The sequence below is a fragment of a genome, unplaced genomic scaffold (genome assembly GCF_019419815.1).
Source record: "Pyrus x bretschneideri cultivar Hongxiangsu unplaced genomic scaffold, Pyrus_bretschneideri_v1 Contig45, whole genome shotgun sequence".
In the NCBI taxonomy this organism is placed as follows: domain Eukaryota; kingdom Viridiplantae; phylum Streptophyta; class Magnoliopsida; order Rosales; family Rosaceae; genus Pyrus; species Pyrus x bretschneideri.
This window is the reverse complement of record NW_025999779.1, coordinates 1,496,101-1,514,291: the sequence shown is the minus strand read 5'-3', so window position 1 is coordinate 1,514,291 and position 18,191 is coordinate 1,496,101. Positions and strand designations below refer to the sequence as shown.

The 18,191-nt window shown below is 36.6% G+C and overlaps 4 protein-coding genes across 5 annotated transcripts; 3 read left to right on the top strand and 1 right to left on the bottom strand.

The window, feature by feature from the left end:
• The first annotated feature begins 998 nt into the window (after window positions 1–998).
• LOC108868579 lies at window positions 999–1,885 on the top strand. Its single transcript, XM_018651996.2, has one exon. The coding sequence runs from the start codon at window positions 1,114–1,116 to the stop codon at window positions 1,456–1,458; it is 345 nt and encodes a 114-aa protein (XP_018507512.1). The 5' UTR covers window positions 999–1,113; the 3' UTR covers window positions 1,459–1,885.
• Window positions 1,886–1,898: 13 nt separating this feature from the next.
• LOC103965698 lies at window positions 1,899–4,290 on the top strand. Of its 2 annotated transcripts, none has more exons than XM_009378772.3 (4): window positions 1,899–2,117; window positions 2,225–2,335; window positions 2,988–3,056; window positions 3,948–4,290. In XM_009378772.3, exons 1-4 carry the CDS (start codon window positions 1,968–1,970, stop codon window positions 3,996–3,998), a joined length of 381 nt encoding a protein of 126 aa, XP_009377047.1. In that variant the 5' UTR covers window positions 1,899–1,967; the 3' UTR covers window positions 3,999–4,290. The 2 variants fall into 2 exon arrangements, with proteins under 2 accessions (XP_009377047.1, XP_048423512.1); XM_048567555.1 differs by lacking the exon at window positions 3,948–4,290 and adding an exon at window positions 3,549–3,837.
• A 154-nt stretch (window positions 4,291–4,444) lies between these two features.
• Window positions 4,445–6,896, top strand: LOC103965697 (transcription factor MYB27). The gene is made up of 4 exons (XM_048567554.1): window positions 4,445–5,618; window positions 5,717–5,846; window positions 6,001–6,098; window positions 6,212–6,896. The coding sequence occupies exons 1-4, from the start codon at window positions 5,483–5,485 to the stop codon at window positions 6,556–6,558; spliced, it is 711 nt and encodes a 236-aa protein (XP_048423511.1). The 5' UTR covers window positions 4,445–5,482; the 3' UTR covers window positions 6,559–6,896.
• Window positions 6,897–9,143: 2,247 nt separating this feature from the next.
• LOC103965700 (probable pectate lyase 12) lies at window positions 9,144–13,072 on the bottom strand. The gene is given in 7 exon segments (XM_009378774.3): window positions 9,144–9,329; window positions 9,331–9,381; window positions 10,137–10,484; window positions 10,647–10,950; window positions 12,018–12,138; window positions 12,140–12,485; window positions 12,590–13,072. Coding segments are annotated over 7 exon segments (1,446 nt in total). The 5' UTR covers window positions 12,721–13,072; the 3' UTR covers window positions 9,144–9,184.
• Between the last annotated feature and the right edge of the window lie 5,119 nt (window positions 13,073–18,191).

Here is an 18,191-nt window from a genome sequence, read left to right as displayed (position 1 = left end):
TTTTGCATTTTATTTTTTAATAAATTGTGAAGAAACTTGTTTAATACTTAGATAAACACGCATTATACGCTTATTCCCCATGTTTTCATTATGTTTTAATATTTTATAATCTATATGTCATTCTAATTTGCAATTCATGTATCCCAATATAATTATGCATTATTTAAAGTATAAAGAGATATTTATTTATATGATTTATAATAAATTTACTTAAATCTGCTTAAATTCCTGCTAGCCTTTTAGGCGCTAGGCTCTAACTCTCTGCTTGACTAGAGCCTAATTTCTTTTAGAACCTTGATGATGACTAAAAATAAAGAGGGTACATGTAAGAGGAGAAAAAAGTGGGTATCATTTCTCAACAAAGAAAAAATCCTAAAATTAAGAGTGAAAAAGGGAAATAGATTAAAAAAAAAAAATTATCAAAAGGTTTTCGTCAACCAAATATTACAAAGAAAAAATTTAGTTTAACAACGGGGTTAAACGCTCAACAAAAACAAACTACAATAAAACATTCTCAGCAGCTTAAGGGATGTCAACAAGCTTGATCAAATAAACGGGACCAAAACAATACGAAGAAATCAAGTCACCCAGTTCATCGGCCGCAAAATTCACTAATAAACTGAGACATAGCAGACTCAATTAGAATATAAAGCAGTTGATGCTTTAAGTGGCGAAACAAAATAAATTATGTTTATGGACCTTGATGTGGGTTCAATTTAAATCACTTCCCCTTCGTCCTTAACAACTTACCATCTAACCCCATTAACAGTGTCACTCTACTAAAAAGAGTCAACAAAGAAAAATAAAAACAAAAATTTTATTTTTACAATTTATTTGTACCATCTCTCTAAGAGTAACTCCACCGTTGCTAAGGCCCCCTAGGGCTATTCACTATTTAATCCACCCAGTAAACAGTAACTGAATAGCCATGGCAATAGACAATAAAATAATAGTATTTTTTTATTTATAAAATAATACAAAATAATTATTTTAAGAAAAGTAAAACAAAAACCCAAACACCACCCAGCGATGACTCAATAGAATTGAACATAATAGAATCGAATAGTTCCTAGTTCCGTCTCTTTCTGTTTCTATCACTCTCTGCAAATTGCAATGTCCGGAAACCACCATGTCCTCCGCCTAGTGCTCTCATGCCACAAAATCACAGCACAGGTGACGAGCCCTAGCAGCTCCTCAATCATAGCCATGGCCTCCTCATCCGAGCAAGAGTTTGTCGCTCGCTACCGATCCAATCTCAACCGCTTCCCTTACTCCCAAACCTTCTGGGATGCCAAGGTCGCCTCTCGCGTCAGCGAGAAGCTCGCCCTTCGTCTCCAGGATATTGGCATCATCGGCATTGAGATCGACCTCTGCGAAGAGCTATCCAGGCCCCTCCACCACCACATCAGGGTGTTGCTGCTCTTCGACTTTGTCCAGGCCCGTCCACCATGTGGCTGACGTTGCCTAGACATCAACCTTGCATCACATGCCCTTCGGGCTCTCGGGTTGGCAACTCCTGCCGAGCCTTTCCCTTGGGCTCGCTCCGGCTCCATTGCCCGCACACACTGGACCAAGTTGCTCGGGCTTTCTGGCCTTGTTTGAGAGCTAGTCCACTGGGCTATTGCCCACGGTGGAACTGCTCTAATAGATTGAGATGCATAGGTGAGCCATAACTCTATTAGAGAGATGACATAAAAAGGCAAACTAAAAATTTAATAAACGTTTCTGACAAAAAAATAAAAATAAAAATTAATAATAATAATAATTTGAACAAACGCCAAGGAAATACAAAACCTCAGCCGCCAGCTTTGCTCCATCATCTTCTTTATCCAACTAAAAAATCCACACACGGACGCATAGGCGCTCACCTCTCTCTTTCTCTCTGTCTCTCTCTCGTCGCTCACCTCTCTCTCTCTCTCTCTCCCTCCCTCTCTCCTTCTCTCCCCGTCTAGGTACGAAAGAAGGGCATGTCGCGCAAAGGAGGAAGTGGTTCTTCACTGCCAAGGGACGTGCCTTGGAGGACCTCAAACGTCAAACCCATCCCCAAAATTCACCATTCCCCTCTTCTCCGCATAACCCCCAACCCTACTTCCAATTACGCCCTCTCCGTCATGAAGGTCAGTTTTCTCCCAAACTTTACCCCCATTTTGCTCCTCTAATTACATTGTTGTTTTCGTTTTTTTTTTTCTCATCTGGGTCGTCGTGCAATTGTGTCATTTTGCAGCACCCGAATCCAGTGGGAAGTGGGTTGGCCATGGAAGCTATAGTGGAATCCGCCGGACCGGATTGCATTGTCCCAGGACTAGTAGCACCCGTCAAATTACTTGGTCTCAAGGTTGCTTCCTGCTCTTATTTTTGCATCACTAAAATATGTGCATACTTATTTGGTCCAGTAAGCCATTATTTAACTTTTTAATTCACAAATTTTGACTGATGTTTTTGTGGGTTTGCTTAATTTTTGACCAATTGTTGCTGCCTGTAGGTAGATTGCTATAACCGTTATGCTATCTGAATTTAGAATTTATAATTTAAGTTATGCTAAGTACCTATGCAAATTTAGAATCCAAACATCTGGTACGGGTTGGGGTTTGCCTGTTGTTCTTTTTAATTTGTTTTGCTTTCTTCTTTGTAATGTTCCAACTTTGTAGTATATGCCATTGCTTTATGTTTGAATTGGGTGTCTTTTTTTATGTTATTCGTAAGTTTATTACTTTCTTCAAACGCTTGCAATTTCTGCATACACTAATTAGTTCTGCTTTTCCGGAGGCGTATTTTGTGGCGACGTGTCTACTTGTACGAGGACAGTGCCTGTGCTTGAATTGTCTGTTTCACAGTTGTGGTTTGGTTCTTCGATTTGCTTGTTGTGCATGTGCAATAGATTTATGATATATCAAGTTTTTACTTTATACTTATCAGTTATCTGTGCACCTGGTCTATTGTTCTTCTTAGTTATTATTGTTTTAATTGAATTTTTGTTTTTCTTGCAGGTATGGCCTATTGAAGTTAACCTGAAATTTTTGGAACCAGTAGGGCGAGAGCTGAAGCAGCTTGGAAAGGTAAATTCTATGATTCAGATCAGTTTTCCTCTTGGAGTTAGCAATCTTGAATAGATAGTGAAAGTAGATAGCTTTAGAAGAAAAAGAAATAAAACTACATAAAATAAAGCTGGGAGCGATCTTGAGTTATGGTGTTGTCTCCAATATCATGTAATGGAAAGTAGCAAGAATGTCAATAGATTGATACACGTTATTGATCATTCAAGTAATGAAGAGAGATAAGGTAAACATTCTGAGCATAGTAATTCAGAAATGATTTTCCTCAATAGTAAAACCAATCAATGATGTGCTGAAAATGATATGACGCCAACAAACAAATGAGTGCTTTTAGGTCGAATCGATTGGAAGTGTAGAAATGGTCTTGCACAGAATCATAATGAAATTTATTATTGGATACATTAGCATCTTTAGTTCTTGCTACATATCTTCTGCGGTTAGGTTTTGTAGGAATTTATCAGCTTCTATTTTCAAGCTGTGACCTTGGTTTTGCAGACCTGCTTTTCCCCAAAACTGATGATTTTTGTATGAATTTGAAGGAGGTTGGGTTTCAGTTATATCTGATTGACTTGCTTTTCCCGAAAACTGATGATATTTGTATGAATTGGAAAATTTGTAGCTCAGAGTTAAGACCTCTCTGTACTCTTTAAATTTTTTTTCTTTTACTTGTCCTGAAAGTGAATAAGTAAGGATAGACTTATTACCTCGACACTTTCTTTGTGGTCACGGTTCTAGAATGTAACTTCCACTGTTGTTGATAAGAAATTGTTACTTCTGTTTGATACTTGTCCAGTACTTACTGGCAGAGCAGTTTGTGCTTTCATACACAAAACATGAAAATCCACAGTTCCAGAGGTCTTAATAATTAATACATTGATCATGTCTCTAATGCAGTTCATGGATGATGCTGTCAATCTCATGAATAAATCATTTATAGATCGCTAGTTCATCGATTTTGTGGTATCAAGAGGATAGGTAATTGCAGTCAGCAGAAGCCTAACCAGGAAGAATGACTTATTATGTGGTCTCCACTCTCCACTTGTGTTGTCTTTGCTTGTGCTGTGGTTTAGGCGTATGTAGTTGTTAGTATCTATAGATCAGAAGCGGGAGGTTTCTTATTTTGTATTGTGGCATGAAGAGTTCTCTGTTACATGTTATTTCGGCCCCCCATATATACAGTTTTCCTGTTCAATGTGACATTAATAGTTGAATTTAAATAATACGAGTCTTGGAGTAATGTCTAGTTATATTTGAAAGCTGTCTTACCTGTACATATAGCACATAAATGCATATGTAGAAGTCATGTTCAATGACTAGGATTGGATATATTAACTTACAAGATTTGAGGTTTATTGATTCGTTGGCTAGGATTGGATATATTAACTTACGAAATTTGAGGTTTATTGATGTCAGAGATGAATGCCAAGTTTGCCAACTTCTAACTTTTGTCGAAGGTCAAGACATTAGATGGATTGGTTATAAGGTGTCAATAGGCTACCATTTGTAGGGAGTGAGAGGGATAAGTTTCGTTCGTTACCAAACCATCTTTTATTTTCGATTTGGACAAAATTGGGAAGCTGGCATCCATTTCTTCATTCAACATACCTAAATCTAATGAGTTAATATATCCAATCCAGTGTAATTCTTGGCACCAAACTTGTGGTCATGAAGCATTCACCTGTGCTTGGATTAGAAGGGATATGTTTCCTTCAATTCCCTCATTAATAAAATCATTCACATCTACCTTTAACCTTGAAACTTATTTGTTGCCACTCCATTCCAATCCCAGGCATCAAATGAACCCTAAGTTCAAAGGTAGGTTGCAGTAGGGATAATTGAGCCCTAAATGTAAGGTACGGTAGTACCATCAACACTGGTTTTGGATACTAATACCATACAAATATCTTCGGTTTGGTAAAATTAACGTATCATTCTCGTTTGGCACAAAATTGGTATGGTCATGGTATGGTTAGGTAGAATGGCAAAAAATTCCACTCCTTACCGCATCCAGTCCAAACTTCTCTCCAGATGTGCAAATGCAAAGTGTCCATAATATCTTTTAATCCAATCAAAATATTTGCTTCCCCAGGCTACCTTCTTAAACATTATCTCTTTATCCTTTCCCTTTTCTCACTATTAATCATATATTATATGAATAATATGATTAATAGACAGAGACAAAATGGCTAGAGACAAAAAATGTGATGCATAAAAAAGGGAGAGAGAAGTAGAATCATCAACTGTTCAGCTTCCTGGATGACCTAATTTGTTGCCTTAACTGGATGAGTTTATGTAAGCCAAAGCCAGTGGTGGAGTTCCCACAAACTAGTGGAGTTTATGTAAGAGGTCTCATTTTTCCCTTTTCCCCAACTCTTTTGCCACCCGGTTCTCGTATATAAGGGTTTAGCTTCTCTTGGTTTGTCACACCAATGATGGCTTGTCAAGCAGCCATGGACGGAGAGAAACTGCGTAAAGGTCTGTGGCTCGAAGAGGAAGATGAACTACTCACCACCTTTGTAAACCTTAAGGGGAATCGGAGGTGGGATGCATTAGCTAAGGAATCAGGTGAGCACATTACATATGATTTTTACTTGTGAAGTTTAAAGATGACTCACTTCATATGTAGTGAACGGATAAATTCAGATGCAGTTTACATCGTTCAGGTCTAAGGAGGAGTGGTAGGAGTTGCAGGATGCGGTGGTTGAACTATCTCCACCCAAACGTTAAGCATGGCCAGATTACCATCATAGAAGAGAAAACCATTCTCCAACTTCATCAACGTTGGGGTAACAAGTGAGTTTTGTAGTTGTTGTCTTTGGTAATACCTTTCCAAGTTTGCGAGATTATTACCTTCTTGCTACATCACTAGCACTATCACCTAGCTTAAGTGCATAATACTGTAGTGTTCTGAGTTTGTTCTAACTATATCACTATATCAATCTTATAGGTGGTCGAAGATTGCCCGAGCGCTGCCAGGAAGAACCGATAATGAGATCAAGAATTACTGGAGAACTCATTTAAAGAAGAAAACACAGATTCCAGATGGTATATTGTACTTCCATCATTTTCTTCTGATTTCTGATATATATTGTGAAAAATGCCAAGGCTTGTTCTTCAAGGTGCTTGCTCCACATTACTAACAATTGCTGTGTCTGCAGGAAATTTCCAATGTACATTGAACAAAAATGGACGAGGTCTTTTCTGCCAGGAAGGTGATATGAATAATGAAAAATACGACTTCGATCAAGACCATGACTCCGTTAAGAATTCATGGGAAACCAAGGTTACTAGCTCTGATGATCTTTGTTTATCAGACTTTGCAGTGACAAATTCTCCATATGAAACCCAGTTATCAGATTGGATATCTGAGCTATCAAGTGAACAAAATGGAACAGCCTATAATCAGGACTGTAATAGCGTCGAGTCCGATTTATGTCATCTGACATGGACTCCGGATGATAGTGATACATGGGACTGTCCAAGTTTTCTCTGGGACATGAATTAACAGAAACTCAATAGTGTGAAATGTGGATCGAATGAACGTCAAAGAATCATACTACAATGCATTTCTTCCTTTCCAGCTCCATCAAGTGAAGTTTGGCATTTCTTCTGGGAAGCAAATACGGCCGCTGATGATGGCTTAACAAATACTCTTGGGACAAAGTATGGACGGTGAATAGCTTTTGTACGCTCATCTACCTAGAACAGTGGGATCTACTTTGATAAGTTAGGTAGAGTTCACTGTAATGTACTTGATGAAGCTTTTCAAAACTGTAATTTGTAATGGCATACATTGGATGTACAATCATCTCAGTTAAATTTGAATTGTCTTCCCTCGTCTTATCTCTGAGCTGTTAAAGCGTAGCGAAAACGATTCAAATGAACACCATATAAACAAAGCAATATTACTATCCTTTCAAGGCCCCACTTGCCTCCTTATATATAAGGACTCATTCCTCTTTACATGACAATGTGACATCATTTCACCTTACAAACGTTATAATATGAATTACGTGACATCATTTCACCACCGTACAAACTTTTCAAATTGCTCATTCTCTTTATCATCATCCAATGATCATCTCTAGAAAACTTCATTCAACTTAGAGACCATTTTAGTCGTTCATATAAATCAAATAAGTTGATAGTTAATTATAAGGATATTACACGTTAATAACTATCAATTTGTTTGCCACATCAATTATGACATTTTTACGGTAAAATGATGTCATGTCGTGATATAAAGAGAAATGACTCCTTAAATATAACGAGTCAAGTATTAATTATCAATCCCTCCAATAATATGCCTCTACTGAGCGTATTTTCAGCTGATAGAGGTCTTTCTTGTTATATTCGACACGTGATTTAAGAGTTAAAAGTATACCACCTGATATATCTGATATATAGCAGATAAACATGTACATGATTGATCTATACTAACACTTATTTTCTCTCTTAATTTCATTGTTGATTTTATTTTGATTTACTCAATTTAAAAAGTAAAAATGGAGTGTGTTAGGAGAGAAAATAAGGGTGTGGAAGTCTTTATCATGTGAGTTAAAAGATAGCGGTAAAGTTGCTCTCATTGAACATAAATGCAATACCTTGTTTAGTGTTGAAATTCTATATTTCAAGCGACTAAATCTATTATACCCTTACACCTATCAATTGGTCAGAAAAGCCTGTGGCACACCACCAACCATCAAGACTCCTACTTTTTATCTCCACAAGGATGGTAATATATAGTTCAAGCCCCTCTACTTTTCATTACTATTACATTGTTAATGTGACAATATATAACATAAAAATAAATTAAATCAGACAACCTAGCTCTACTTGTAATTCTGATGACGAAAAGAGTTGGTCGGGCGTAAGCAAAAGCAGAAGATAATATTATCCATGTGGCAACTCAGATTATATATGAGGAGGCAGCTGGAAAGATGACTACATGATCTGAACGAGAGCTTCAGTAGACGTCACATGCAGGTTTACAAGGATAAAGGGATCACAACCCTAGTTCTTAATTCATGTTTTAAATACCGATCGTTCACTATTTTATATTGCAGTTGAGTTGTGTGGCTCCATCCAAGTTGTGAATTTGAAAATTAAAGAAATTATCTCTTGTGGAAAAAGTATCACAATAATCTACAACACGTATAATATATAAAACCAGGATAGTTTAAGATAAAAACCCTAATATTGAAGAAAGTTGAGGTTCTACCGTAAAATCAATTGGCAATATGGGAGTAGCCCAACTTACTTATAAATCCATGCAAGGATCCCCCCTCCATCAATATGGGATTCATTCTCAACACATCCCCTCACGTGTGACAAATTTTCAAGTCTAACATATGAACAACACAACGGAATGACGTGAAGCGTTATAAATCCATGCAAGGTCCCCCCTCCATCAATATGAGATTCATTCTCAATACACCCCCTCACGTGTGGTAAATTTTCAAGTCTAACACGTGGACAACACAACGGGGTGACGTGAAGCTTGTGTGGTTGTTTGGCTTCACGCGGGCCAATCTGCTCTGATACCATGAAAAAAGTTGAGGTTCCACCATGAAATCAATTGGTAATATGGAGAGCAGCCCAACTTACTTATAAGCCCATACAATGTCTATTCTCTCATTAATGTGGGATTGATTCTCAACATGTATCCATATGTGTTGAACTCAAATAGTTAAGTTTTGAGACAATATCGGTACACTAGTCCGTTGAACAACATATTTGGCATCAGAACCTACTACATCATCACCTTCTAATTCTATCCACCCAGGCTCCCAAGTCCCAGCCAGGACTAACACGAAGTTTGTAACCTGAACTCGATGGATATAAAGCAGAAAACCACAAACACAGGCACGATAAAAAGTTGTTCAACCTCAATATAAAAGTGATTGGGAAACTAGATGGGAACTACATCACCCTTTATCCATTTTCAGAAGATTTTTCATCCTAAATTGAAGTGAATTAATAAACTGTAATCATAATTAGGCTAATTAAAGCAAAAGGCAACAGCTTGCTCTTATATTTTCTTTTCTCTTGGTCTTGGATACCAAATATACTTCGTGCAGACATTGTTAATGTTAATAAAGGAGATTAAAATCATTGATTATTTTCAGATATTATAAATGCATCTCTGGGATAATATACAAAAATAGCAAGCATGACAATGAGATGAAAAATGAGAAGATGGTGGAGGTGGATGAAAGTGGCGGCAGTGGAATACGGCTGCTTCCCGACATGTCATCCGTATAGTCTGGACCTGAAGCCTAAACCATTTCCGTCGCCGTTCGAGCTCCACTTCCCCAGGTTGTTGTCCCTTCTCAATCAAAATTGCATTAGGCATTGTCACATTTTTTTCAGATATAGTATCGCGTACATGTTTTATCATTTCAAACCAAGAAGGCACCACTATTATAAGTTAACACGATGGACGAATGAGTTCAGTAAATACTTCAAGTTAAATAGTGTTAAATTAATTAAAGCTAGGCTTAAAAAAGTATGTACTATGTATTTCGGAGTGCTTTAGCGTGTGGAATTTTGATGCTTCTTGCATATTCATTTGTAAGTTCTATACGAAAAAAAAACCCTACCAGTACGAGGTAATAACGAATCTTTTGACCATCCAAAAAACACTTTTGTTTATTTTAACTGAAAAATACCAAAAACGCTTTTGGTAATTTGAAGGTATATGTATAGCATTGAAAAGGAAGGTGATTTCTGTGATTTCATTTTTTAACCATTGCACTCTTCTATCCCCATCTCCCTCCTTTGTTCCCTAGCCATAATATATTAAATTGAAAAATAAAAAGAAAATTGTGCAGAAAATTTAAAAAAAAAAACTGTGGACATCATTTTTGCTAAAAAAAACCACTTCAATCCAAACCGAGTAAATCTAACTTTAAGTAACTTGAGCCTGAATTCAACCCATGCACCGTAAATTTGGCATGAACTAGTGGGAAATTATTGAACAGTAAAGTGAGTTCACAGCCAATCAGGAAAAGTAAAAGAGAGTAAAGGGAGAGACAAAAAAGTGCAGAGAGATAAAAAGAGCAACAAAGAAAAGAAAGATACCTGCCACCAACACCAAGGGCACCAGCATGCATGATGAGTTGGTCAATAAGCGCAGCAGACTTGGGCTCCACACTGTAGGCCTTCTCATAGTTAAGCTCCACTCCCTCCCCAGATGCTACAAAAAATGCTCCATTTACCATTATGTCCCCCTCCGATCTCCAGTTCCAGTTCTTCCACTTCCCTTCCGCCGTCTCCACACGCTTTGTCACCTCCTTGGCGTTAGGGTTTGACGGAGCAGTGTAGCGGTTGCCCTGGCTGTTAATTGTAGGGTCTCCACTACCTCCGATGGCGTACATTTCCCATTGGGTGAAGTCGTTGTTGACCACGTGGATGTAGCCCCTTCTACACCTAGGCACGAGAATTCGAGAGTACATTAATATACAACATACATTACTCACTTTAGCAGTTAGATGTATGGTCAAAATTGAAAAGAAACTCAACGAATTAATCTGAGCCACTTAAAAAGTAATGTATACTAAACAATGTTTGATCTATAATAAAAGGACTAACCTAGGCATTCTCTGCACCAACTCTTCTCCAAAGTGATTGAAGGCTATGGTGACTTGCATTCCAGAGTCGGGCAAGTAGTCATCGCTGTGGCCCAGCAGCATGACTTCGTTGTGATGAGAGAAATAATTGTTTGATATTGTTATTCCTGTGGACCCCATCACTGCATCTATCAGTCCATCCTTGCAGTGTGATAGGCTACAATGGTCTATCCATATGTCTTTGGATCCAAAGATGGAGATCCCATCGCCGTCTGATTCTGTGCGAAAGCCGTAGTGAGTTGGGCTGGAACGCACGTTAGCCTGACCTGCATAGTCGCACAAACAAATTACTAATAATATTTTGAAGGGAACTAGATAAATTAAAACTAGGCGCAACGTTTTGAATATAATCATTCGTAAACTATGCGTATCTTAACACGAATGAGATTAAGGTAAATCCTAAACTAAAATAGAGTAATCTTTATATTATGTAAATTTAGATAAATATTAGGTGAAAGCAAATGTTTACAATATTTATTTTTTGGAACAAACGATATTATCTACAATAAAGGGAAGGGGATTGGTTTAGTCTCATAATGAGTTAGCAATAATGTGGTTCAAATTCGCCTTTGGAGAGAATCAAACCTAAAATCTCTCACTTACAATACTACTAGATCATAGTACAAAGTGGCCAAATGTTTACAACTGTAAACAAAGCACATGTATTATGAAAATGGTATATACCAAATAAATCCGGATACCTATTTGGACAGGCTCTGTAAGGGGAAGGAATCCCCTTTTTTTTTTTTTTACCCTTCTTTTTTTCTTAAAAAAAAAAAAATAGGGATTAGTTGTGCGACCCCTTCAACATCGAACTTCAATGATCCGAATTTCTATTTTGTAAGTCTCGATTCATAAATCATCCTTGCAAAAATTCCATTAAGTTCGAAATCATTTGCCTATTTGATGTCTCAAATATTTCCAATTTGGCTAATATTTTTGCAATGATGATTTATGAGGTGCAACTTAAAAAATTGACCGTTCAAATTGTTGAATTTCGATGTAGTGTAGGCCTCAACAACTAATCTCTATTTTTTCATAAAAAAAAAAAAAAAAAAAAAAAAAGGGATTCCCTTCCCTTATCGGCCTCCCCTGTTTGGAAAACTAAAATACATGTATAAGCAAACCATGAGCACTACGTAAAATGGGTGTGTATCAAACAAATCGAAATACATATTGCAAAAGTTAAAATACGTTTATCAGCATGTATATTAGGTAATCTGAAACAGGTGCAATTATCAACAAACAACACACATAGGCAAATCGAGTTTTCCTTGCATATGAGACACAATATTGGTGGCCAATTAATTATGGTAGATAAAAGTTTCTGTACCTGACTGATAACAATGGTGGATATGCACATTGTGGATGATGACATTGCTTATGTACTGCAGAGTGATGCATCCACCACCAACAATGTGGACATTCGCTCCGCGGCCATCGAGGGTTTTGTAAGCTGTTGAAGATAAGTTCTTGGGAGAGCTTGATGAGCATGTTGCGAGGGAACACAATCCAGAGAGGCTCAGTCTGAATCACAGCATATCTGAGAGTGCCTGGCTTCGGAGTTACCGCGTCGTCATCTGAGTCGTCCGTCACAATGTAATACTCACCACCTTTGCCTCCATGAGCATATTGACCAAACCCTATTGCACAATCTGCCAGGCTTTGCCTGTTATTTGGCCAATCTGGATCACATTTCCAGCAGTCATCTATCGGGTTTCCGGTCAGGCACGTAGAATCCAGCTGGTCTTTCTGGGTTGTTTGCAGCATTTGCCTTCTTGCTAACGAAGCATTAACCTTCCTGAAAACACACAAAAAAATTAGGAAAAAATACGGTAAAAATTTATTACTTAGATCTAGCAAAAGGGTAAGAAATAGAGGAAGTAAACGAAGCTATATATGTACCTATTAACTTGTAGAACAACTTCATCTGGGTTGGGATGCTGACCAGGGAGAGTGAGGTTGAGGAATGCAGTGGCGAGAGGGGAAAATGAGGTGAGAAGAGAAAGCAGGACAATGCAGGTTCTGGGGATCATTTTTTAGGTAATGTTTGGAGGGTTTTTGATATTTTGTTGGGATTTCTATACCAATGTGGTATAAGAATGTATATAGTTACGGTTTATGGAGTTGCATGGTTATTTGAGAGGATAATAAACAGTAACTGAGTTGTAAATGGTGATTCATGCATGTAGTGAATTTTGGGTGTGTGTGGGTGGAGAAGATGGGCACTTGCTTCTTCTCCCACTCTCATCTTTCTTACTGTATCCGTTAGTGTCATTTCAGTGTTGTTCTTTTATAATCATTGGTATAGACTTTGGGCTTTTCACTTAATGGAGGTAAAAAGAGAGAGAGAGAGAGAAAGAGAGAGTTCACTAGAATGGAATCCGCCCGCTCTCGAGGAAACGGTCTCAAGTTGCTTTTTCCGGCATTACTTGCAATGGAGATTAGTGCTGTCATTTTGTGATGCTATTGGAAGAGTAAATGTGTTTGGAATACGCTAACGATTCTTTAGCAATATAAATACTTTGATTATAGTTCACTTTTAATGAATATAATCACACTCTAAATTACAGTAGGAGATAGAATTTGGTTGACACTAGTACGAATAAAAATTGCGAATGGAGAGTGGTGTAGTGTGTCAAATTTATAATACCTTATCGACATGCATGCCACATGATATTGTTACAGATGCAAAAGTTTCTCTATTATTACCACTCCAAGAGCACTTTTGAATGGTTATTGTCATCCTGTTATTTTATTTTTATCAAAGAACTTTGTATTTTATTTTAAATCAAATCACAGAATGTTATATTGGAATGAGCGAATTTGAGGCTCTGTAAATTAAAGAATTAGACTCTAAAATGAAAAAGAGCACATCCTACTTGTCAACCAGTACACAAATCAACCAGGTGCCAAAAATTCCCTAGAATGGTTGGTGTTCTAAATATTTAATTAAGTAGGAGTGAAAGTGCACAATGATTAACCGTGAGTAGTAATGTTGAGCTCCAAATACAAAATGTTTTATAATACCAATTTGTCAAACAGCTAGATACTATAGACTATGAATTTTTTTAGTATATCAAAAATACAGTCTGATATATTAAAAGTTATAATATAAGTAGTTAAAAGTTTTTTATAAGCATTCAACTACTTATATAACAACATTTGGCATGCCAGGTTGTGCTTCCGGTACATTGAGTTTTTTTTATTCTGAGACTAGGAGGATTATAGCTAGGTCTAATGGGTTGCTGACATGGCACTAGCTAATTGGACCATTATGCTAGGGTTATGCGAGATGGAAAGGTGGGCAAAGAACTTGGTATCTCGTTGTGTCCAGCCGGGCTTTTTGACTTTTTGGACCTTACGGAAACCACAGTCGAGGCTGTGCACTGCCCAATGTCAGTCTTCAGCTCGTACAGTGTCAGTTTTCACGACATTTTCAACATCATATCTGTTTCAAGCTCCCCCGTTCATACGGGGATAAAGACTTCCATAATACAGAAAAACCTGAATATAACGTTCCTTACTAATAATCCAACATAAAAATGTTAATGCATTAAGTTTCTCTTCACCTATTTTTATATAATATTGATGTTGACAAGAAGCTCTAGTTCTAACATACCATGAACAAGAATATTTGAGCACTGTAAAAAAAATTTCCGCACACACTTGATTACTTGTGTCTAATTATTTTCCCTTAATTTATTAAACAATAAAAATAAACATGAGTTTGTATGAGAAAAAATGAATGCGGTTCACTTTCCTACTATTGGGACGAGTAGATTATGTTCTTTTTGAAACACTAAACCATAAATTAAGCTGTATAAATATACTACTTTTGTTTCTTTTTCATTTTGTTGCAACAGTCACTAGTCCTTTTCTTTAGATCTCTTTCATCCAGGACGACCGATGATCTGGATCCTTGAAATTTGATATAATAGTTAAAGTTATTATAACTTTTGAAAGAACTTCTATTTTTAGTCCGTTGGATCAAACTCTAAGAGCCCGGATCACTTGATCCGATGACCTTGATGAAGAGTTCCGAAGAAGATCTCTTTCCTTTTCCTCAGGTTTCATCCATGCCAGTTACAAATCCGATTGGTTAATTCAAAACCCAGTTGAACAAACCACGTAGAAACTAATTAATTAAGGGGCCTACATTATGCAGATCCGTATCACCAGCAACCAATAGTAATGGATGGAGCGTCCTCCGGCAAATCCGGGAACAAATTGATTAGCAAACATAGTCTCTGGTCTTCCATCTTTCTTCGACAGGAGTGGTCCACCCAAAAGGAAAAAGATTAACTTGGCATTAAATATAATTATAGCAAAGATACATACATGGATGATGTTATCTGCTTTATTAATTAGTTTTCAAATGACCTAAATCTATTCAACCTGAAATATATTCCCTACCTTGTTTTGTGCTTTCATTATTAGATTACGCTACCTTTGATTTCCTTTCTTCTTTTTTTTTTTTTTTTTTTTTTTCCTCTTTGGTCTAATCTATAATCTCTATGTATATACTTTTACTTCGCTGCATGGTTTCTTATAGATCCAAAATCTCCATTGCAATTTATAGTTTTTAGGCTATTTTAGTTTGCTTAAGCTCGTCCAAAAATGGACCTAAAGGCCTATAATCTTTTAATGTGAGCCTTTGTTAGAAAATGTGTAAGAGCTGGTTTGAGATTACATTTATAAGAAACACTTTATAAGTGTTTTTATTAAGTATAAATGTCAAACAATTCAAGTACTTTATTAAAATAAAATTAAAAAAAAAAGAAAAGAAAAGGGGATGTGCTTATTTACCCAACAGATTCTTCTACCGAAAATATTTGTACGACCTAGAATGCTTTTATTTTTTTGCCATATATATTTAGAAGTGATTTTTATTTGTGAAAATCACTTTTACTCATTTCAGAAGTAGCCCCAAACAAGCGTTAGCTCAAATTATATAATCTGAAATTGAATGAAGTGATCCTCTAATTGTAGAGTGACATATTTTACTAAAGTGCGTTGAGATACTGTGAGAAAACATCACACGCCTAGATGGAATGCAACTCTCTTGCCAATCACTAACTCAGCTTGTTAGCTGCATCAGATTCTCAAATCAGACAAATGGGATGTCCATTGTTGAATATTTATGTTAGAAAGGAGCTATATTCATATTCCTTTCCTCTCCAACATCCACAGCAAAGCAGATCACCCTCGATCAACTTTAACCGCATACCATTGGCCCACTCACCGTACTGTCAAAGGATTTAAAAATGTAACCCTACAGACCCACCATTTTTTGGGTTTAATGAGCAAAGCAGAACGCCCTCGAAATGTTAATCCAATCTATAATCTATCAAGTTTTGTTCTTTGATCAAATCTCTTAAAAGTTCAAGTATGCAGCAGGCATATCCCTTAATTTTGGGTTTATTTATTTTATTTTTATTTTTAAAGGAATCTGTCGATTTGCAAACTAATTTTGTTTTTTGAAAAGTTTGGGATTCAGAGAACTATTTTGATGGACCAAATTACCCTCATTGTCAAAGATGCATCTGAGTCTAACACTGTAATGGGTAAATTATTACTTTCCACACCAATTTGTGCACAAAGATCAAATTTCAACATCATGTATGTATTTGCGGAGTGGGAGCTTTTAGAATTTATGTTTTTGACCCAAAAACATGTTGAAATAAGAATTTTCTCATCCGAAGTGTTAGATTTAACTTACACGTGATAATTTAGATGAAACGTGTAAAATTGGACAATTAGAGGGTAATTGACTAATTAAAAAAGTTGAAGTCCTATATTTTTTTTATAACGTTGGGCGAAAATAAGATGGCCATAAATTTCAAAGAATAATACTTAGCTACTCAAATGATGAGTAGGGGTTCCTACTCAAAACCATTCATTGTTCTTTTATTGAACATTGTGTTTATAATCGGAACCATTAATATTATAACTCACTTTATAAAGATTGCATCTCCAAAAAATCAATTAAAACTAATGTCATTTGGTAATCGAATTGTATAAAAATAAGAGGAAATTGTAGCAGTGGTCCCTCAACTTTAATCCAATTGGAGCAATGGTCCATCAACTTTATTTCCATGACCATTGGTCCCTCAACTCGTCAAAATGTGTAGTTGTGGTCCTTTTCGTTAACCCGTCAATAATTCTGTTAAATACAGTCACGTGCGTGGCACATGAAACTGATTGTAGGGGTAATTAAGTAAACATTGTTTCCCGTGGGTTGAAGTCAATACAAAGGGATGGGGAACCAAGCAAGACCAGATTTACATGGATTTGTGGGTCAAAGTTTTGGGACACAAGCTTCTGCAAAGATGGGAAGACCATAGAGGCTTTGAAATAGACAATATTGTTGCTTGGTTTTTTGATGTTCATGGGCCAAGAAGCCCTCGATTAGTTGATGTTACCATATGTCTTCTCCTCATCGGCAATGGCTTCCAAATTGTCCATTTTCCTCTAAGGTTAAGTGAACTGCCTGCTCCTTCATGCCTTCTCCTCTATACCAATCTATACCAGTGCAGTAAAGCTATTCCATGCCACATCGTCATACCTGCTTTGAATTCACCTATATTTTGCACAAAACTGGTTAGTTTCTGCTGTTGTCTTCCTTCACTAAAGGTTGATTATTGTAATACATGGTGGGAATTTGAGGAATGTGAGGCTGGGCATGGAGGAAGTTTTAATTGGGGATGGGAAGAAGTTTCAATTTGGGATGGGTTCTGCGTTCGATAGAATTCAACCCACAAGAAATATTATGTTTCCCAAATTGCCCCTACAATTAGTCTCATGTGTGACGCAAGTGACTGAATTTAACAGAACTATTGACGGTGTTAACGAAAATGATCATAGGTTGCACATTTTGAGAATTGAGGGATCAATGGTCAAGGAAATAAAGTTGAGGGACCGTTGTTCCAATTGAATTAAAGTTGAAGGACCATTGTTACAATTTTCTCTAAAAACAAATGAACGGAATTGGTAAAAGCATTATGAGCCGTCTATGTATTTGCTACAATAGATTGACTAAATGACTTTAGTTTTAATTCATTTTTTTGCATAGATGATCTTTAGAAAGTGATTCATAATATGAACGATTCTGATCATAAGTACAAATCTCTGTGATTTGAACAAAAAAATTTTTAGTAGGAATTCATATTCATACTTGAGTAGCCAAACATTATTCAATTTCAAATGGCCAATTAGTAAAACCAGCTCTTTTATTACATCTGTCACCTCTCGAGCTTGTAATAAAAAATCTAAAGAATATTATGTCTCCTCTTTTCTACAAAAACAACTTAAAAGAAAATATGTGGGAATGTATAAGAATCTGCTTTTGAATAATGTTAATATACAAAAATTCTTCTTGAATCATTGGGATAGTGAATTTTTCATGCCTCATCGGCCCACTAATACGTAAGTTTGATGACCTTTATTATTACTATTATTATTACTTTGTTATAAGGTCCCACATCTTTGACGACAGGGAAGATTA